Raw genomic sequence first — 21,865 nt, forward strand, 5'->3', positions numbered from 1 at the left:
ATTCAATGAATAGGTAATATTTCGTATTAATGAAAATAATGAGATTAGGAATAAACAAATGAAATAATCTTTGCATTTATTTCACTACGTATACGTTTCCCAGATTCCGACCTACGCTTTCCTTCTTTCCCTCCCTTCACTCCCAAATACCCATCTCCCCCATCTTCTCTGAACGCAAAAAACAAAGTAATTTGCAGAGATTTTGGTGGGAAATTTAATTTTTTATATTGGGTCTGTAAAAAAATATAAAAAAATCTCCAAATTTTTGGAGATTAAATTTTGAAGAAAACTAAGGTGGGTAAATTCTAAAAATGCAGAATTTCATATCCCAGAAACTTCGAGATTTGGACGCATACCCTAAAATCAATGAAGATTTCTACAAGAGAACTTTCTCCGGCGGTGTCGTCACCGTTGTCTCCGCCATCATCATGTTCCTCCTCTTCTTGTTTGAGCTCAGTATGTCCCTTTTTATTGGCTTTTAAGTTATTATAATTAATTTTTATAAAAACAGTTCTTTTTTCTGAGATTTTCTGTTAGTTTTCATTTTTGATTTGACAAGATAATTGGTGATAAATGGTTTACAGAATTGTTTGTTGATGGGTAAAGGGTTGGTGAAAAAGGTGACAATTTTGACAAATTGATCATAATTAGTTGGGAATTTTGGGGGGGGGTTAAGAATTTGATTGAAAGATTTACAAGTAAATTAGTCTATTTGTATTTGCAAATACCCTTGTTAATGTGTAGCCTTAATTACTGCTAATAGAGGGAAAGAGAAAAAGGAGGGAAGAGATGTTGTTATTTAAGGCAATCTAATATCTGTGTAAATAGGGCGCTAGTGCATTTGAGACAATAGAAAAAGTAGTTAATTAGAGAACCATTGGTGGGCTAATGGAGCTAAGCGAGTCATTATCAAGAATATCTTTAGCTTTGGATTATTGTTGTCGAAAATTCAAGTGGAATTTCCGATGTTAGTGAATTTCGAATCAAGGGTTTGATGGGTAATCGGTTCTGTATTTTCTAGGATATTGGCGTGTCCTTGTTTGCATCACCTCGTTTGAGGCATTGTAGGAATATTTTCTAGGATAATGGATTTAAGGTTATGATTGTAGGAATATTTGGACTCCCTTGGTTTATGGTATGGTCAATGCTGGTGTAGGAGCTTAGAAGTATCTAAGCCGGAGAGCTGAAAAACGAACCAGATGCGCTGTGCTGGATCATTAATTGCGTACTGTGAAGTCTCAACCCTAGTCTCTTTTTGCCGCACTTGTTTTGATAGAGTGTCTTGTTTTCTTTACAGTGTAGTGTACGCTCCATTTGGCTGTACCTAAAAAGCTTCATTTTGGGTTGTGTTGCCTTTAGCTGATCCAAAATCTTTAAATGGCTTAGTTTGGTATCCATTCAGTTGTTTACTTGCTTGAGACATCATTAACTGATCCACTTGCCCCTTCATTGAAATGGTGTATATTGGCAGAATGGCAGTAATAAGTTAATATTGTTGTTGTTCAGACCAAATATTATTTCTTGATGCATTTTGGATTTTATCTGTGGTATTTTTCTGTAGTATGCTTATGAAGTAGGGATGGTTAGAGAAATGTCCAGAAGTTGTTTATCTTGTAATAATAGTGTCCTAATATTGGTATCCAAATCATGATGATGGATACAATGATGATCATTATATTCTACTCGATATGATCAATATTTATATGATGCAACTTTGCTGAGATCTGCTTAGTGTATGCTAATAACAGTTGCCATGGATATGTGATCATGTAACGTGAGTATGTGACTACTTGTCATTGATATAAAAAAAATTTGTGGTTCCAATTATGGTTGTGATGTGTGTCTAGCTATAGTATTCTAGATTTAACTTTGAAGTTTGAACCTTGCTCTACCAAGGCATCAAATGTAACATTTTATGTGTAATTTTGCATCACTGACCACTTGTATTGCACACTTCCTCTATTTTCCTGCAGAATCATATCTGCATACTGTTACAGAGACGACACTTGTAGTGGATACATCTAGAGGGGGAAATCTTCGTATCAATGTAAGTACATTCTTTTGCTTGGAATGCTCTCCCTTGCATTTTATGATTTTTATCTCATTTCTGACTTGTGACAACACATTTGACTTCTGCTTCCTAATCCTATGTTTCAGCAATATATTACCGTCTTTTGCGGGAATCCATAACTGTATTCAATAAGTAATTGCGCAAGTCAATTAGATCCTTTTTTTTTTAATTTGGATTTTACTGTACTTTTTTTTTTACTCCATATTGTATACACATATTCTCATGGATATTTTGTATCTTCTTCTGAATTCGTTAGTCAATTTTTGATGCTTGCTCTTTGCTTGTTAATTGCAGTTTGATATTACTTTTCCAGAAGTTCCTTGCACGATTCTCAGTGTTGACGCTGAAGATATCAGTGGAGAGCGGCATTTTGACATAGTATGTAACTAAAGGGACATGCTTCTCCAGCCTTTGTCATTTATTGTTTTTCTAATCATATATTTTCTTTGGCTTCCTTGCAGAGACATGACATTGTCAAAACAAGAGTTAATGCTCATGGGAACGTGGTTGATACTAGGCGAGATGGCATTGGAGCACCGAAGGTTAGATAAGAGGCCTTTTATTTTATTTTTTTAAATCTTTTTTTAAAAGTAAAGAAATATTTTAGTGCATTTCACAGTCACTTTTAGCTTCATTAATGTCCCCTGTCAGTACTCAGGTGTTATATTATGCATAATTCTACCATCAACTTGTGGAACAGATTAGTATTCTGTAATTAAAGTTTATAGTTGTGTTTATATATGCTAAATACACTATTCAGAAAAATATATGCTAAATACAGTTTAAAGGGGCCAACCTTGTCTCAGAAGGGATAGAGAGAAAAGTCTTTACAAATTAAATCAAATACCTAATTTATAGTTAGGATAGATGGAATATCTTTATTCATTTATTTCATAGTGCTAATTTTAATTAATTGTCTTACTTTATCTGTAGATTGCGAAGCCTTTACAGAAGCATGGTGGCAGACTTGAACACAATGAGACATACTGTGGTTCATGTTATGGAGCAGAAACGGTACTTTCCCTTGTCTATTAACTCTGGTGCACACAATATCATTCATATGGCAGAATATTGCATTGTGAACCTGCATGAACTTAAAATTCAAAAATTATAATCATGATCATGAATTAGTCTCCTTTTTAAGGTGAACTGCTTGTTATCAGCTGTGTATCCTGGAGGAAACATTTGCCCAACCCTTGTCTATTATTGCTTATGTAATCTGTTTGACAGAGAGATCAATAACATGAGTTAAGAAGGGTGCAAGGTCATCAATTTATTACCTGATATCCTAAATTTTGTTAGAATAGCCTTTGGCTCTCCATCTTTATGCGTATGTATATTTTTCTTTTTTTGTGCTTGATGTTTATGTATTGTTTGAAACTCATTTCAGCTTACCCTACAATATTTAAAAAAGAGTTTTCATGATTTTGTTCTGTGTAAATGTGTTTCCGGAATGCTGACTGCTTAACTAAGATAGGTAGAAATGATGTTCTGAGGATTTTTGCTTAAGCACAATATATGTATTGGCATGGCAAGTACATCACTAAATTTTTTAGACCCACGGTCCTTTTATATAATGGGAAGATCGGGGAGAATTTAATGGGACACACCTTCAAGTGCTCATTTAAAGTACTTTCTCTACAAAAGGTGACCTAAAGCTTTTTAATCTGTAGGAGTGATCAATTCCCTAATTTCCAAAAAGAAGGGAGGGGGAAGAGGAATGTGTTTTTTTACATGTTTATAAAGTGAATATTTTCACTGTTTTTTCAATCCATAATTTCCATTTCTTCTGCAGTCTGATGATCATTGTTGCAACTCTTGCGAAGAAGTTCGTGAGGCATACAGAAAGAAAGGTTGGGCATTGACAAATATGGATTTGATTGATCAGGTAATTTTATTTTCTATTTTTTGGAATTGTTAAAATTTCCAGTTTGAAATCAGATGGGCCATATTTTTCATTAAAATCTGAACTACAATCATGGATCTTAATGATCCTTGAAGCTAGTCAATTTAAACTTGTTCTGCCAGAGGTACTTTAAATACTTTTCCTTGGGTTTGTGCCGTTAAAGCTGTTTACAAATCTTACCTGTGGGACAAATTTCAGCTGTTACTGGTAGTAATATGATTCTGGGATGAAAAAACTGCCCTAAAGAATTTAGCAAGGAGTAAATCTTGTCAAGTTTTTTACGATCTGTGATTGTTATTGCATACAAATCTAGTGATGCTGGAATGTGTGTAATAGACCCATAGAGATCTAGCAATTGTCTTAAAATGCACTTACATTGCATATTGGTAACATTATTACTTATACTTTTAAAATTTCTTCTTTGTAAATGTTTGTGCTTCCCCCTGCCAACTACATAGTTAATATCAACCACCCAGAGTAGATGCTGCTGTTGGTCTAAGGGGTCCAGGTTTTGGCTCGACATAAATTTTCAGTCTTGGAAATTTATTGCAAGGTGACCTGGTGTATTCAACACGTAACATGTTTCATAAAATGTCTGTTATTGTGTTCCTAGTATTTATTCCAAACTCTTGCATCTGTTATTGTGCTCCTAGTATTTATTCCAAACTCCTGTTTTACTTCATTGCTTGTTGATTGTGTCTATCATGTCCAGATGTGTATATGTGGCTGGCTTTAACTCTGCTTAAAGATACTCCCTCCCCTTATTTCTTCTTCCTCTCATATGAGCAGTGTGAAAGGGAAGGATTCTTCCAAAAGATAGATGAGGAAAAAGGTGAAGGATGCAATATTAATGGATTTCTGGAAGTTAATAAAGTGGCAGGGACATTTCATTTTATTCCGGGAAAGAGTTTCCATATGTCAGAATTCCATCTTAGTGATTTATTTGCGGTCCAAACGGACAACTACAATGTGAGTTCTAAACTGTCAATACTCTTCTAATATTTCATGTATTTATTATATACTTATTCTCTTGTGTTCTTAGACTTAGTGTAGTTATTTGCGATTCATGACAGATAAGCCATAAGATCAACAAGTTAGCTTTTGGAGACTATTTTCCTGGCGTTGTTCACCCTCTGAATGGGTAATTTTTCTTTATCTTTCATTAGTAACCTTTGAGTTGAATAAAAAAAGATTTGATGTTCCGTAAATATGACCTAAAGAGCAGTGGAAAGCCCATAATGATTTTGAGCTTCATGCTTATTTTATTTTAAATTTTGGATTTATCTTTGCTGAGTATTGTTTTATTCATTATCTATTACTCCTAAATTTCATAACATATCTTTTCCTGTTTGAATTTTTCCTAGATGAATGTTCTAGCTAACAATTCTCTTTCTGGGTATCTAATGCACTATTATCTGAAAGCTATTTTCATAGGTTCTTATCCACTTTTCTCAATCTGTTATAGGTCAACTAGGTAAACACCATGAATGGAGGGAATGACATCAATCAATTAAAAATAGTCACTAAAAGTCTAAAAAATTGATTCGTAACCTCTATAGTTTTCCTGCCCTAGTGTTTTTTTTTTTTTTTTTTTTTTCCCTGCTGAAGCTGAACTCATATATTCTGATGTTTAAATAAAAGGACAAGGTGTGAAAGCATTTTCTTGTGATCTTTTGGACTTTCAGCATTATTTTTGGAGTGGTACAAGCCTTGGATTCTTTAACCATGAACGATTTCTCGGATTCTTGGAGGTTACTTGATAGGGACCTTTTTCAGATCAGCCTCATATGGCGAATCTTGATTGGCAGCCTGAGGGAAAAATCATTATGTTGTCCATCGGTGTAAATAAATCCAGCTGTAACACTTGTTGATTTGACAAAATGCCAAACTCATGCTCGATGACCTCTTTGGTACTTTGTTGGAGAGTCTTTAATACATTGGAGGGTGTGGTTCATGATTCTCAACTACCTCCCTACCCCCTGTGTCTATATTGGCAGCAAACTTAGTATAACAGTGAAGTTTTAACTTGTAAATCATCAAGAGGAATTTTCAAGGAAAGTAGAGTAAATTTGAAACATGATCCCCTTTCCTTGGACTCTGTATAAAATATTCTGGTTATCTAAGGTTGAATCGTTGTTTTTGTATCAATGTCTATTGACTAAAATTGATTATATTGCTTTTAGGGTACAATGGTTACAAGAGACGACAAGTGGATCTTACCAGTATTTTCTTAAGGTTTGCTCCATAATTGCATGTCTGCCCGTTTTCTGTTGTTTTCAAATTTAAACATCCTTATGTTTTTTACCCCAAACATATACAAAAAGCCCGTACAATGTGTGGGGGTGATTCAGTCTTATGATCATCCTTGCTTTTGCTTGATGATTTGGAGAATAATCATTAAATTCTCTACTTTAGGTTGTCCCAACAATATACACCGATGCAAGACGACGTACTATCCTGTCTAATCAGGTACTCTGTCCACATAATTATTGGCTTTTTGCTGTGACGATGTTTTGCTTATCTCATCTCAGTGATGGTTTGCACAGTTTTCTGTGACAGAGCACTTTAAAAATTCAGAACCAGGACGCTTTCAGACTATCCCTGGGGTTTTCTTTTATTATGATCTTTCTCCAGTCAAGGTTGGTTTCATATTCTATCATGGAATCTTTGGTTCTATATCGCTTTACTATTTTTTATTTTTTATTTTTTATTTTTTAACAGCTTCTTTCAATCTCTCGTCTTCTGCCTTTTTTTTTTCACCTCCCTTTTGCCCTTTGTATGTAATAGATTAACTGTACCAACCTTACAATATTATTCTTTCTCGCTACAAATAAGAACACAAGCAATATAAAATTGGTGGTTGAATTCATTTTTAATGTTTCAGGTAAATTTCACGGAGAAGCACATGTCCTTTTTACACTTCTTGACTAATGTCTGTGCAATAGTTGGAGGTACAATTCTTCTTCCTCTATCTCTTTTAACTGCTCCAATCTGTTCCCCCTTTACTTTGAAGCTGCTAATCCACCTTTTTCGGATGTACATTTTTTATGGACTTCTAGAGTCCTAGCATAATTTTTTGTTTTTTCTTTTTTATAAAAAATCTGAGGAAGATGAAAATAAAGATTATAAGGGAAAAAGGCAGTGGGAACGGGCACTATTCCTAGGCAAAATTAATTATTGCCCTGTACAACTTGGAGTTGAGCTGTTAGGAAATGATTCTGGGATCCGTGGTGTTTGCCAAATATGTGTTTGCACCTGCATTGCCTCGTTGATTTTGCTGTATTCCCCTCGCAACAACCCAATTCATTATTGCTTCTGCTGTATGTTATTGACCACTGACCATCTGAAACCAAAGACCTTGACATATCTGAGATTTCTCATCTTAGCTATGTTTCTGCTGTGGTATTACTTGCTGAACATGTTAAGACATCAATAGTACTGAAATCTTTGCTCCTTTTCAGGTACTTTCACAGTTGCAGGGATAGTAGATTCTTTTGTTTATCATGGTCGTAAGGCTATGAAAAAGAAACTATAGAAGAAATTTGGTTGAGCTATTGCCAGAGCAGAAAGTTTTCCAGCTCCCTGTTGATTATGTACTCTTATATCCTCGATTTTCCTGGATGAAATACGGTGTGAAATTATTGGAGAGGATTGTCCTAGAGTGTGAGTCAGTGCCCGGTGGCTTATGGCATGGTGGTCAATTTTGGCCGATGGGCTGGCTTGATTGTTGAGCAGTTGTGCTATTGAGCAATTAGTCATTCATTTTTGTTGAATTGTGTACTCCGTAATTGCTGGTGTACATGTCCACAGCTTCCAATTAACACAATTGTGTCTCCTATACGAACAGCTGAAATTTAGTGGCAAGAGTATTGATGTGTAGATTATTTAGACACTTTGATGTTAGACATTGCTATACGAACAGCTCAGATTTTAATCCATACTACTTTGGTCAAGTTTGTTGGACTAAGCAATATTTTATACTTCTTCGTATAAGTTTCCTTTGTTCACCATCAGGGCTAACTGTATAAGAATGTAACGTAGGTAAATTTATCTTACAATGTTACATTTAGTGGTAGGAATTATAGAGCTTACTTTGTGTGACAACTAACAACCTAAAATGCAAGGCCACGGTATTCTTCTTCCTATGTCTAAGTAAAATCAAAATTCAATTGTAACCAGTTGAAGAGGAGGATTAAAAAAAAAAAAAAAAAAAAAAAAAAAAAAAAAAATTGTATATTTGAATAAAACTCAGGAGGTTTTATTTTTTTCATTGTACAACTCATTCTTAGATGCACAATCCTTAAAATAGAATTCACAACAGTAAAAAGAAAAAAAATGATCTACGATGTGCATGAATTTCTAATTAGACTTGTCCTATATAATTGAAACTAAATCTTTGACATGGTGCGATTTGGCAAACTGAAAGATAATGTGAGCTTTCCCCTCAATTTACTGCAATATCTCGTAGCTTTAACATGGTGGCCTGGAAAAATGCATGCTGCATCTCTTCCTTGGTCAACCACGAGCGCAAATAACTGTTTATTATATCCTTCTCAGAATTACTGGTAGAAATCCTTTTTATTCCAAACCTGGTGATATGCTTTAGGTTCAGCTCAGAAGGGTCTTTAATATATTGCTCCAAAATACTTCTTATGGCATCACACCAAATTGGTCTAGCTATCTTCAGAAAGTCATTGGCAGCCAACACAGGAAGGGTAACACTTCCAAGAGAAGATTCCATACGTCCACCTCTTCCATGATAATCTGAGCCTCCAAGCTTTAGGAGGCCATAAGCATCAGCAAGATCACTGTATACTGTTGCAGTAAAGAGAAGACAATCAGCTTGAATCATCCTAGGTAAGTACTACGTAAAATTTAAGATTCATAATAAATTTCTTTTCGTGATACCATGATTTGTTGGTATAACCATTTCTCTCAATTAGAATATCAAATTAATGGGCAAGAGAAAGAACTGACTTGAGATTTAATGCTTTCAAAGTTAGCACATAAAACATTAGTGGCTGCAAAGGAGTAGCATCTTTTATCAATCCCCACCTTTCTGGTTGAAAGGCTTTTAATTTAACATGAAAGAAACCATCCAGTGTCTCTAAGGTCCAGTCTGCTATTAGTAAGGCTACAATTGTATCTTGGAAATCGGTCAAGATCAGTTCTAAGGTCCTCTGACACTAGAATATGAATCTCAAAAACATACTAATTAAACAAAACTGGGAAATTTATCTGAAAATTAATTAAACAAGACTCTTAGCACAAACAGAAATGGACACAGAATAAATGAACAGTTTTCAGCAGTAAAATTTACCTCTGAATCTCCCCTACACATCATCAAAAACTGGTGAAACCAATTTTAAAATTCACGTTTAGATATGAAAAGCAACAGTGGTACATGAACTGCTTGAAGATCACCTACCTGCAAGTCTACCATCACTTCTATAAACTTCTATTCCATGCAGACCAGCCTCTTTTAAACTGCGGACCACCGGAATGGGTTTCTTTAATGCCCATGGATGTGCCAAAACAGCTATTCCCCCAGTTTTACAAATCATTTGCACAGCTTCTTCAGCAGCAGGCTCACTTCCCCTGCATCCAGGACAGGCAGATACTAAGTTTTGTACATCAGTTCAAAATTCATGATCAAGGAACAGTCACCATTGAGCTCAAATATTATTACTTAGAATAAGCAGGTCCACCATCATAAAGATATCTGTCAAATGCTTGCTTGAGATCCTCAACATGGCCAGCTTCCAACAAAGCTCGAGCTACATGCAGTCTCCCAGGAGCAACCCCACTGCCTGCAATTCTAATGACATGTTCCCACTTAACGGGCTTTTTGAGCTTATTCAGTTTTGAAAGCATATTCTTTGCACGGACATAACGTCCATCCCTTATGTTGGTCAAAAACTGATCAAACTCTTCAAATCTTGCTGGTCCACAGCTGCTATAATATGCAAGGACGTGAACTGGTTCTTCTGATTCAGAATCATCTCTGTTCATCAATTCAATTTTCCATTGTCAATGTTGCTACATCATGAAATTATCTGCTAATCAGATATATTTAAATGCATTCTTCTTCTTATTAACAATATATTAGGTGATTAGCAGTAACGCTAGTACTAGTATACTACACTATACACATTAAGGATGACAGCAAAATCGCTGCTTAACCAAAAAATGATAAAATTTCATCTAGCTAGCATTATACTTAGCTAAGAACTGAAATACTTGTACTTGCCTTGTAGAGAAAACAGTACTGATCTCAACACCTGGAATAATCTTGATGCCAAATCTACAGGCAGCTTCTAGGGCCTCAGGGATACCAGACATTGTATCATGATCAGTCAGAGCAAGAACTTTCACCTGTTCTGAAGACATTACAGCAATATAAATCACAAATCTTATCAAAGCTTAATACTTAAGACTTTTATAGTCATGCTGAACCACTGAACTTGAAGAATAGCTTACTTGTATAGACAGAAACAGAGACAAAGAATTTAGAATCGGAATGCAAAAATATGAATCAAAGCTGATCAACAGTCAACAGTAAAACAGCATCTTAGGGTTATAGTATAACAATATTGATGACTCACGGGTATTGAAAATATGTTGTGAATCAATCTAACCGCATCTCTTACAAATGGCTACAAAAAATGTTTGCCAAGCCAGAACCATATGGATGCAATAGAATACAAGTACTTGCAAGAAAATAAATTTATAGCTCAGAATCCCATATTCCATCATGGCAAGAAAACAAAACCAATGATTCTTCCAAAATAACTCTAGACATTATGGAAGTCAAGCTTCCTACTTGAGAAAAAACTAACACTCATGAGTAATTGTTATTGCTAACGACTATGGAATGTGTGAGTTATATTGGCCGTTTGGTTCGCACGGTGTAATCGGAATGGAATGAACAAAAGGAAAGATTAGGTTTGTAATGAAAAACCCCCAAATTTACTATGTTGTTTGTTTTGAATAACAAAGGGAAACAAGCCACCACTTCCACCACCACACCACCACCACACAATACCTATTTTAGACCTCCCCATCCACCACCAAGCCACCATACCACTCGCCTCCCCACCCTGACCACTCACCGCCCAACGCCGAAGATCCCCTCCCCCAAAAAACTCCCCCACTCCTGCAAAAACCCTAAAAATGCATCCCCTTCCCCGTAAAACAGCCGCTCGGCCCTCCTACCACCCTCGAAACCCTAGCAGGGATGGGGGAGCTCCAGTGAGGGACGATGGAGGTGTGCCGAGGGTGGTTGGGTGGTGGGGATAGGGTAGAATGGTGGTGGTTGGTCTGAGTATGGTGGTGTTGTGGTGGCTAAGGGAAAGGGAATGGAAAAGTCTAGGGAGGATGGGAGATCAAGTTGGAAGGATTTAGGGTAATGGAGGGGGTAAAGGGAATGGGAAAAAATGCCAAACAAACAACAACAAAGGGAGTCAGGGTAGTTAATTCCCATTCCCTTTGATGAATACCCCCAAACCAAACGGCCCCTAAGTTTAAAAACAATCAAAAACATTAGAGAGACCCGGCACATAAGAAAGCACCAATTCACATCCTTAATTTCCCAAAAATTCGACAAGTGTTTTTGTAAGAACTAATCAGGTGCAGCGTGCAGGTAAGATAAACTTCTACAGTTATGTACACCACCTGAATTGAGTGAGTGAAATATCCCGTTTTAAAGACAAAAAAATACATGCACCGAAGCAGCTACATTCCTTCGAAACATATCTGCATTTTTGGATGTGTATCTTTAAATATTGCCCGCCATCTCGAACTGTTATAATTCAACTATGCTTTGTAACCACTAAATTTAGGAATATCTACCAATTATTAGGGACTTACAAATCAAACAAAATGTATATTCAATTAAACAGTTAGATATCTAATAGTTAGTCAAGCTGTCAAAGTACTCTTCCTTTTTTTTTTTTTTTTTTTTTATCATGATATTCCTCTTTTTTTTCTCTTGTGTTTAACAGTTAAGTTAAATGAATAATATCAGCCAAATGCAATAAATATAATGTTCCAAATTTCCAATACACAACAAAATTCTAATCAATCTAATGTCATCATCAAACAAACTCATCAATAAAACTAATTCAATCAGTACAAAAATCAACATTAAACTATTGTAAAGAACAGAAATCAAAATCCCAACAATGAAATGAAATAAATTTCTTGAAAAACTATAAAAGCATGGAAATTGGGGAAGAAAACTGACCCCATTTTGATGAGCTTTCTCAACAAGAGCAGAAGGGGATAAAAACCCATCACTACAAATCGAATGAGAATGCAAATCAAACACAACTTTCTCACAAACTTGAGCTCTTCGCATCATTTCTGGTAGAAATTCATCCTCATTTTCTCTTTCTTCATCATCAACAGCTTTATTAGAGTGTTGCGCCAATAGCACCCATTCATTGACAGATTTTAAAGCTAAGGTTTGTTCAGCAGTCATTCTTCTCTTAGCACCCCCTCTTTTCTTCTTCTTCTTGTTAACTTCTCCCATAATTCGAAGTGGGTGTTTCTGGGATTTCTGGGTTTGGGTTTGTAGAAGAATGAATTTTATGAAAACTCTGGTTTAAGCGGCCTTAAAAGGTCAAAATAGGTTTTGTCTGATTTTGAATTAGTTGAGCATAGTGGTGGGCATGGGCCGTGCCGGGCCTGCCGTGGGCCGTGCCTAGGCGGGCCATGAACAGTGTCGTGCCGGGCCGTGCCGGCCCACGGTGGAGGCGGGCCGTGCCGTGCCGTGCCGGCCTTCAAGGTTTCCCTGTCCACGGCACGGCACGGCCCACCGTGCCGGTCGTGCCGTGCCGGGCCGCCCGTCGTGCCGGCCACCGTGCCGGCCCACGGTGGAGGCGGGCCGTGCCGGCCCACGGCTTACCCTTTTTTCTTTTTTTTTTTAAAAAAAAAAATTAAAAAAAACTTTAAAAAAACTTGAATTTTTTTTATGAAAGAAAAAATTGAATTGAATAATTATACAATTTAATATTTGAATTTAATAATTATTAAATTTTTTATGGAGTTAAGTTATATTAAATATTGTTTAAATTATATTAATATTTATTGTTCATTCATAATTTACTATATATCATATTATTCATATAACTATATAAGTATTAGACAAAAATTAAATAACAATATAACATATTCCATAAAATTAAAAGTTGAAAAAATTCATTCATAAAAATTTATTAAGTAAAAGATAATATGAAGTACAAGTGTACAACTAACAATAATTGATGAATAACTTATTTTGTTATTTTATTATACGGCTAATGTTAATAGAGTACATAGCCAACATAGGAAATACTAACATTTTCACTAATTAATAGAGTACATAGGAAATACTAGAATTTTCGCTAATTAATATTAATTCTCGAGTTGTTGGTAATCTTCAATCAAGGTCTTCATTATCTTCTTCGTCTTCATTTTCGGCTTCATGTTCACTAGCTAATGCGGAGGAGCTAGTTGAACCAGAACGATCGGAACCATCGATGTTGTCGTTGGCCGTAAAAGTACGATCTTGGATGCGTTCTTGGGCATCCATCCAATCCTTCAAGCAAACACACATTTCTAGTGTTTCGGGCTTCAAACTTGTTCTTCTATCGTCTAGAACCCTTCCCGAAGCACTAAAAGCTCGTTCCGAGGCAACGGAGGAGGCTTGGATGCTGAAAATATCACGTGCCATTGCCGCCAAAATTGGATGCTTTGTGCTTTGGGATTTCCACCAATCTAGGATGTCCATCCCCAACCTCGAATCTTCGTCCAAGTCTTTCATGAAGTCGTAGTTTAAGTACATTTGCAACTCCGAAACATCGCTTTGTGTTCGCCTTGATGATGATCCACTACCTGAAAACTTAGATAACATGTTAGCAGCTTGGGCCGCCAAACTTTTGCCCGTTTTACTTACGCTTTTGGATGTTTGAGAAGGGGCAAAATGAGTGACGGTTCCATATTTAGATTCATAAACTCTATATAACTCAAAAAATTTATCTTTCACATGATTTTTATATTGTTCGACACCATCACCGAGTTGCATGCATTCATAGTAAATATTGGAGGGAAAAAACAAGAGCAGCGCCAGTTTATAGCCGTTAGCCCGCGGGCCGTGCCCGCGGGCCGTGCCTGCGGGCCGTGCCTGCGGGCCGTGCCTGCGGGCCGTGCCTGCGGGCCGTGCCTGCGGGCCGTGCCTGCGGGCCGTGCCTGCGGGCCGTGCCACGGGCTATTGGCCGGGCTCGTGCCGTGCCGGGCCACTTTTGGATTTTTTTTCACCGCAGCCCGCACGAGGCACGAGGGGCGTGCCATCGTGCCGGGCCGGGCCTGCCGTCGGGCCGGGCCGTGCCGGGCCATCCTCGTGCCGTGCCCGGGCCGCCCGCGTGCTGACCCGGCCCATGCCCAGCTCTAGTTGAGCAGATAGGAAAGTGGAAGTACTAGCTATTAGGGTAGACGAAAATAGAATTGATTGTGATGAGTTCGCTCCACACATTCAAGATTATGGGAAATAATTTTATCACACCAAGATTGATTTTGGCACATCCTGAAAACACAATTTTTTATATTCTTCTCACATGAATTTTATGTGCCAATATCAAGAGTTAAGTCTAAAATAGGTGACTCAATTCTTGCAAAATATAAGAAAAGGGGACTCAATTTATTTTAAAGAGGAAAAGGGGACTGGGCTAGAACGGGCTTGAGTTATCGGTGGGTTTTAATTAATTAAGGGGAAAGAATTGAGTCCCCTTGGTTAAACAATTGAGTCCCTTTGGTTAACCAATTAAAAAAAAAGTATGTTTTTTTTTTGTTAATATTTTAATTTGTAAAGAATTGAGTCCCTAATTTTTTATTTTAATACAGTCCATAATTTATTTTTAATTTCAGGACTCTGCAAGTATTTATTGAAACTACTGATGTGTGCTTCTGCTACAAAAGAAAGACAAATAAGCTATACCCATGAAGATGAAGAACATGCTTTGGTTTTTTTTTGTTAAGAAATTATTATTGAAAGAATTATTTTTTTGGATAACAAATTTTAAAAAAATAAAGCTTTTGTTGTTGCACTCTCTTAATTTCAAACGATTATATTTCAGATCATATAATGTTGCTGTCTCGGGTGGACATGGAGGTGTAAGAGCTGAGTGTGCACTGTGCAGCCAGGGGAGTGTTATCTCATAATGGAAGAACTCCTACTGATCTAGTTCTTGAAGATATTGATGTTTGATATTTAAAAAAAAAAAAAAAAAAAAAAAAAAAAAAAAAAAAAAAAGATATTGATGTTTTGAATGGTGGCTTTAATGCCTTTTCTTGAAGAAAGGGGGGAATGTTGTTGCACACTTAGTTGCCAGGCTAGTTTCTATGGGTGGGGTTGAACAATTGTTTCTGAGTTCTTTTCCGCATAGTGTATCCACTATTGCGGACCAGGATGTAATTTAACTCCTTGATTAATATTAAGCCTCACGTTTCTTTCAAAAAAAAAAAAAAAAAACAAGAATGATTAATGAAGGTATTAAATTCATTTGGTTTAATCAAGACAACAATGAGAGACTTAATTCTTTACAAGGGACTTAATTCTTCTTGGGTTAAATGTGAGTTAAGTCACCTAAAAACACCCCTTTAACTGGAAATTTAACCTCAGTCCCCTTTTCCTCCATAAAATAAATTGAGTCCCCTTTCCCCATACTTTGCAACAATTGAGTCCCCTATTTTATACTTAACTCCAATATCAATTAAGGATGTGTCAATGTACTCATAAAAAGCACAATAAAATCTTTTTACAAGAGATTACAAGTACCTTGAAATCTAGCCATAAGTATTGGTAATATCTCGTAAAAAAAAAAAAAAAAAGTTTAAGTAATTAGATTTAGATTTGACTATTTCATAAGATTAAACCTCACTCAATATAGCAAATAACCTACCAAATACAAGAATGACATTTGAATATCAGATTTGAATAAGAAAGATGATGAGCCTTGCGAACGAAAATGATGAGGCTAGAATTTCCAAATACTCCAAGCGTTTGGCCTTAACTCAATTTTTTTTTTTTAAAAAAAAAAGAAAAAATGCACGACTTTAACTCCAGCGATAATCTTGCTCTTAATGGGTGGTGGTTTTTGGGAGGAGACTGTTAGATTGAGATAGAGGGGTGAAAATATAGAATACACGTTAAGGTATGCTAGTCTATTCAAGTTTAATAGGTAGACTCTAAACGTTACTTACAATATCTGGTAACATGCAAGCGTCATTTCACAAATCGTTACTTATTATCTGTATTTTAACTTAAGTTGTGCCCACTTATCATCTATTATAAAGAGCCGTTAATAGTTAATCGGACATTAACCTATTAACTCACCAAACACGACTTTAACTTATTTGTCACCTCGACTTTACCGTCTACAATTCTACACTATAGTTGTCTATTGTTCTAGTCTACAATTTGGGTCCACCGACCTCTTATTAGGAAATCAGGTGGGGGTGGAGAGAGACGGATATTAGCACGAGAGAGGCAGAGAAAGCGAGAGAAATAGCGAAACAACAGGGCATTCAAGTTGATAAGGTTGGGGTTTTAGCTAAAGCCCTTATCTTTCCTCTTTCTCTTCTCTCTCCTTTCGCCCTTCAACACCAATATACTCTGTAAGTTTCTCTTTCATAAAACTCCATTGTTTCTGGGTTCTTTTTAGGGTTTTTTAAAACCCTTAATTGAATACCCACGTAAATATTAATGATTAAATGCTTAATGTGAGATTTAATTGTTTTAATTTTGGAAAAATTTGATGGGTTTGAGTGAATTTTAAGTGGGCACTATAATTGATTTTGCCCCTCTTCAAATTAGGGTTTTTTCGACTGTAGTTTTACAGTTTTAATTTTTAGGGTGGACAATGGATTACATTATCATCTACTAGTAGAAATGTTGTTTTTTTCTAATTGAATTTGGTTTAATGAAAGGAATTTCGAATTTTAGCCATTTTTTTGGTGAATTGAGCAGGTGAAAGATTAAGATGGCTGGCCAAATAGTTCGTGAATGGAGTGGAATTCAGCAGTTTCCGCTCGCAACTCAAACTAAGTTGCTCGAATATTTGGGAACATTGAAGCAAGAGGTTTGGCTCATTTTTTGCATCACAGCTGTTTTTGTTCATGTGATATTGTTTTGGGGAGTTATTCAGTGAATTCTGATAAACATGTTTGCTGTAATGGTTTGATTGTAGAATGTGGATTCACTAACCATCCTTGTTATGGGAAAAGGCGGTGTTGGGAAATCGTCTACTGTAAACTCGGTCATTGGTGAACGAGTAGTTGCTGTCAGTGCTTTTCAGGTATGGCTTCATTGCCTTGGTTGCTATAAATGGCATGTTGTTATTGTATTGTTTTTCTGTAATTCCTGTTCATTTTATGGTATAGTAAACTTGCATAGTTACTCATTGTCTAAGTCATGGTTTCTTAAATACTTAAAAACTTTTGAAGGTATATAATGGAATTAATATGCTAATTATTTCCTTTTGTTAGCACTCAAGTTCACAACCCTTATGACGGTAGAAATCTCCAAATGGATTTTATAATGGTCAATTTAAATTCATAGTTGGAGGTTTTTTTTTTTTGCTTTACTTTGATGGTTCAAGCCTCCTCAGTTTCCTTGAAAATTATCAGTTCCATCTGATCCTATGTGGTACTGAAGGTTTGGTGCCTCAAGAATGAATTATATATAGGGTGAAAAGATTTCATGGGAGAGATGCTCGGTGGGTGATCCCAAATCAAAGCATAGAGTTACCCTGGACTTTAGATTGATTGGTGGATTACATAGTTGGTTAAGTTAGTGGCCTTACGGCACATTTACATTTTTTCCTTTGACCAAGGTACACCATATGTAGTATTTTTATTATTAACATTGACTTGTAAGGGACACAAGCACACAACCAATATTTTGCTCTTTTCTTTTGTAGCTGAGGCGGTTGTTGTCTTTTCCTTTGTGAATTTTTTAACTCTTTGTTGATTGATTGCGAATTTTTTAACTCTTTGTTGATTGATTGCCAGTCTGAAGCATCAAGGCCTGTGATGATATCTCGTTCAAGAGCAGGATTTACATTGAACATTGTTGACACACCAGGTCTAGTTGAAGGTGGATATGTGAATGACCGTGCTATTGATATGATTAAAAGGTTTGTGCTGAATGATACTTGTCATATTGTTCTTTTGGATTTGTAGTAATTCTCTATAGTCAGTGATGATGCATGCTTATAGTCCATGAGAAGTGTGCTCTCAAAAGTATTCCTCTCTATTTGATTATTTGTTCGTTTTAGTTGGGCTCTGGGAAAACGAATTTTAATTATATACTTGTGCTTGCGATCCAATTTTTTGTGAAAAGTGTTTTTGTTTCTTCCCCAGCTATGAATCTGCTGGTTGGCACTCATTTTGCTTTCCAGGAAAATTTTCTTGTGCATAACTTAGATGCCTTTACATATATATTTCTGGAGCTATTTACAATTAACTAGCTGGCTGTTAATTTTTTTAAGCATACACTGTCATAACTGCCAGCAAACTTCAGCTGCAATCACCTTGCTATGCTGTATAATTATTATGGATTTGTTTCATTCACCACTTAAGCATTTGTGGTACATGAGCACCTGAATATATATATTTGTTTTGGTATCAGGGATGGATAGATTATTGTTTTGGCAATCCAACTTTCTCAGTGTAGAATACATCCTTGCTATCAATTTAGAGTGATCATTACTTTTTAATATATGATGTTTGCCATATGAATATATTGTTGGTGTTGTCGTGATCATTCAATTGTTCTTCTTCTTATTTTGCCTTCCCTTGTCGTCCTTGTCTTATTTCTAACTCTCCTATTGATCCGGTTGGAGCAGCTTCCTTTTGGATAAAACCATCGATGTATTGCTGTATGTGGACCGCTTAGATGCCTACAGAGTGGATACATTGGACAGGCAAATTATCAAAGCTATTACAGATAGCTTTGGAAAAGAAATTTGGAACCGTGCTGCTATTGTCCTTACTCATGCTCAGCTTTCACCCCCAGATGGGCTGAGTTATGAAGACTTCTTCAGTAAAAGATCTGAGGCTCTTCTAAAAGTTGTCCGCCTTGGGGGGCGAATAAAGAAGCAGGACCTTGTATGGCATCTTCATCTTTTTGCCTTTTTTTTTAATCCATACTTTTTGCGGTTTTGACTTTGTCAGACAGTTCCTTAGGACGATTCATGTTAGCCAACCCCATATCGTTTGGGACTAAGGCTTTATTGTTGTACTTCTGTTTGCATTGCGTGTCTCTTGCATTTCATGTTAGTCTGTGTATGTTATTATAATGTTGCTTAATGTATTGTATACCTGTTTCATTACCCCATTGTTAACTCTGGGAGGGTAGAAGTGCTTGCGGGAAATAACATGCCTAATTGGTTGTCCACCGTGTCTATCTGAGTTTTAGTTGCCACCACATGTACCATGATTAGCTTTCCTGGAATCTGTTGTAAATATAGAAAAAAAGCATCTATTGTGTGTTAACAATTCCTTGGAAAGGCTAGTAAATGCATTTCTAATTTTTGATATATTTGTCAAAGGTCCTACTTACTGAGTTGAGTACTGCTTAATCGCATGGAATGTTTTTTGCTGAAACTGTCTACAACATTCTATTTCCTTCATATTTGACGTGTTTAGTTGTGTTTTTCTTATCCTGAACATTTTGCTCTTTTTGTTTAATTTTCTCCTAGGCATTCTCCATGCCTATAATTTTGGTTGAGAACAGTGGGCGATGCAATAAAAATGAAAGCGGTGAAAAGGTCAGTTGCTTACCTATCCAGTCCTGGTACCTTTCTTAGAATTTGCGATCACCTTCTTCTAGTACTTTTACAACTTGGCATAAGCTCACTGGTAATTGCTGCGATCATTATAGGTTCTTCCAAACGGAATTTCATGGATACCAAATTTGGTGAAAACTATCATAGATGTTGTTTCAAATGGAAGTAAGGGTATCTTGGTTGACAAGAAGTTGATTGAGGGACCTAACCCAAATGAACAACACAAATGGTGGATACCCTTGATTGCAGCAGCTCAAGTAAGTTTCCAAATCTACAAGATTAGCTAACATATATGTGGCTCTGTTATTGTAGTGGTTTACATAATTGCTTTCAGGAAAATTCTTTAGGGTTCGTTTGGCATTGTTGTGGTTTTCTGTTTTTTGGTTTTTTGTTTTTTAAAAGTATATGATATATGCCCTATAATGAATCAAAAAATTATTTAAATTTATCAAAATCATGATAATTTTGAAAACTGACAACAGAAAAGTGGAAACACCTTTTTCTTGTTTCCTGTTTTTGATTTTTGGTTTTCAAAAAAACAGGAAACTGAAAACCAAAAATGATGCCAAACAAGCCCTATCTCGTGAAATGAAACATACAAAATTTGTTGGCTGTGGAAGGCAATAGTAATGTGTAGATCGTTCCTTGTAGTGTTGAGGAAGTACATTTTGTTAGCCCTATTTCCATCTTCTTGATATCCGATTATAATTTCTTTCCCTTTCACTCGAAGTCTATAACTTGTCAAAGCCTTTAGGTCGATTTTTGTTGTTTTGGGGAGGGGGGTTGTGACTTGTGAGGTGGGGGTCAAAAACTATTCCGTCCTATAAAAATAACTCATATTCTGGATAGTCTCCACTGGAATTGCTAGCCTCTGCAGAAATTTTTGACTGGATACTCATTCTGATAATTTCAGCAGCATCTCAACAATGTGATGGTTTGTTATCAGAATGAGTATACAGACTCTTTTGTCTCTTGGCAACTTTCCTACCCTATAAGGCAGTTCATTAGTTTGCTGAAATTGAAGGGCTCCTCAGACAGAACATTTATGCTGTGAGTTGACCCTTTTTTTTTGCTGCAGTATCTTTTGGTACAGAAGATTCGTGGTTTGATCAAAGATGATATCGCCAAGGAAAGTAAACCTGCATGGGAACTTCGAGATATTGGTGCAGCCAAGCGCAAGTTCTAACGGGCTCTCATTCTGCTTCTCTCTCTTCCCTCTGACAGCATCTCAACTGTGTTTCTCATTACTTCTATAGAGGTTGTTACAGTCAGTGTAGTGGTAACCTTCGGCAACTTGAGCGATTTTGAGTATCTTAGAGTGCTGGCTCTTTTATCTATCTATTTATTGTTAGTATTTGGGCAATGAATCACGCTATATTATTTTTTATTTCAACCTGGTTTGATACTAATGAAGTACTGAATAATTTTCACTTAATGAGGAAGCTGTTTTTGTAAAAAAAAAAAAAAAATGCAGTATTGCTGTGGCATCTGTTATCTCTGTTTTTGTGGTTGGATCTTGGATGTGCTTGCAAAAAGTAAAAAAAAGAAGGTATCATATTTCACAGAATCCCCTTATTTATAAAGAAATACATTTAAGTTCGCGCTTAAATAAATTCGTGTAAGGGTAATTATTTGGTTAAACTAATTTCCTCATAAGCATATAGTATCCAAGTTGGGAAAATAAATCAAATAATTGGCATTGAAGAAAATTATTAATAAAAATATATGATTAGACAGAGAATTAGAGAGATAAGTTAGGCCCATTGCTTTCTTGAAGACCATGGACCAAACATGATACTAGTAATTGAGTTATTGCGTCAAAAGGCAGTCCTTTTGATCCTCAATAGGGTGGGTAGGATTGTGTCATAAACTACTCATAATGTCATTCTCAACCAACATTAGCAATGCTAGTAATTAAATTAACAACTAGTCTCTCACGCCGTCACCAGTCCGATATATGGTTCGTTTTAGTAGAATATAGTATAGTAAATTGGAATGCCCTCTTTTATTTGATTATTAATATCTCATATTGAGATACAATTCATATAATATAGTCGTAAC

General features: G+C 36.1%; 3 protein-coding genes across 4 annotated transcripts; 2 read left to right on the forward strand and 1 right to left on the reverse strand.

Annotated features, from left to right (window-relative positions):
* Nucleotides 1–71: 71 nt before the first annotated feature.
* LOC145590011 (uncharacterized) lies at nucleotides 72–7,915 on the forward strand. 2 transcript variants are annotated; one of them, XM_081646738.1, is made up of 13 exons: nucleotides 79–456; nucleotides 1,974–2,047; nucleotides 2,366–2,449; nucleotides 2,533–2,613; nucleotides 3,005–3,085; nucleotides 3,867–3,959; nucleotides 4,767–4,946; nucleotides 5,051–5,118; nucleotides 6,161–6,212; nucleotides 6,393–6,446; nucleotides 6,524–6,616; nucleotides 6,862–6,928; nucleotides 7,439–7,915. In XM_081646738.1, exons 1-13 carry the CDS (start codon nucleotides 312–314, stop codon nucleotides 7,510–7,512), a joined length of 1,146 nt encoding a protein of 381 aa, XP_081502864.1. In that variant the 5' UTR covers nucleotides 79–311; the 3' UTR covers nucleotides 7,513–7,915. The 2 variants fall into 2 exon arrangements, with proteins under 2 accessions (XP_081502865.1, XP_081502864.1); XM_081646739.1 differs by lacking the exons at nucleotides 6,161–6,212; nucleotides 6,393–6,446; nucleotides 6,524–6,616; nucleotides 6,862–6,928; nucleotides 7,439–7,915 and adding an exon at nucleotides 5,663–6,104 and having other exon boundaries at nucleotides 72–456.
* Nucleotides 7,916–8,229: 314 nt separating this feature from the next.
* Nucleotides 8,230–12,632, reverse strand: LOC145590010 (uncharacterized). Its single transcript, XM_081646737.1, has 5 exons — nucleotides 12,223–12,632; nucleotides 10,228–10,352; nucleotides 9,667–9,981; nucleotides 9,406–9,575; nucleotides 8,230–8,792 (listed from the first exon to the last, which is right to left on the reverse strand). The coding sequence occupies exons 1-5, from the start codon at nucleotides 12,508–12,510 to the stop codon at nucleotides 8,422–8,424; spliced, it is 1,269 nt and encodes a 422-aa protein (XP_081502863.1). The 5' UTR covers nucleotides 12,511–12,632; the 3' UTR covers nucleotides 8,230–8,421.
* A 3,810-nt stretch (nucleotides 12,633–16,442) lies between these two features.
* Nucleotides 16,443–21,197, forward strand: LOC145590012 (translocase of chloroplast 34-like). The gene is made up of 8 exons (XM_081646740.1): nucleotides 16,443–16,631; nucleotides 16,984–17,095; nucleotides 17,204–17,311; nucleotides 18,027–18,151; nucleotides 18,863–19,124; nucleotides 19,718–19,786; nucleotides 19,900–20,061; nucleotides 20,883–21,197. Exons 2-8 carry the CDS (start codon nucleotides 16,997–16,999, stop codon nucleotides 20,988–20,990), a joined length of 933 nt encoding a protein of 310 aa, XP_081502866.1. The 5' UTR covers nucleotides 16,443–16,631; nucleotides 16,984–16,996; the 3' UTR covers nucleotides 20,991–21,197.
* Nucleotides 21,198–21,865: the final 668 nt, after the last annotated feature.

Source organism: Chenopodium album, chromosome 17, assembly GCF_948465745.1.
Source record: "Chenopodium album chromosome 17, dcCheAlbu1.1, whole genome shotgun sequence".
Lineage (NCBI taxonomy): Eukaryota > Viridiplantae > Streptophyta > Magnoliopsida > Caryophyllales > Amaranthaceae > Chenopodium > Chenopodium album.

Coding starts and splice junctions, on each gene's coding strand:
- LOC145590011 (XM_081646738.1), top strand. CDS start 312: ATGCAGAATTTCATATCCCAGAAACTTCGAGATTTGGACGCATACCCT. Junction 457..1,973: donor CCTCTTCTTGTTTGAGCTCA/GTATGTCCCTTT, acceptor ATTTTCCTGCAG/AATCATATCTGCATACTGTT. Junction 3,960..4,766: donor ATATGGATTTGATTGATCAG/GTAATTTTATTT, acceptor TCATATGAGCAG/TGTGAAAGGGAAGGATTCTT.
- LOC145590010 (XM_081646737.1), bottom strand. CDS start 12,510: ATGGGAGAAGTTAACAAGAAGAAGAAGAAAAGAGGGGGTGCTAAGAGA. Junction 9,576..9,666: donor GGTGGACCTGCTTATTCTAA/GTAATAATATTT, acceptor TCCTGGATGCAG/GGGAAGTGAGCCTGCTGCTG. Junction 8,793..9,405: donor AAGTGATGGTAGACTTGCAG/GTAGGTGATCTT, acceptor TTACTGCAACAG/TATACAGTGATCTTGCTGAT.
- LOC145590012 (XM_081646740.1), top strand. CDS start 16,997: ATGGCTGGCCAAATAGTTCGTGAATGGAGTGGAATTCAGCAGTTTCCG. Junction 17,096..17,203: donor TGGGAACATTGAAGCAAGAG/GTTTGGCTCATT, acceptor GTTTGATTGTAG/AATGTGGATTCACTAACCAT. Junction 17,312..18,026: donor TTGCTGTCAGTGCTTTTCAG/GTATGGCTTCAT, acceptor ATTGATTGCCAG/TCTGAAGCATCAAGGCCTGT.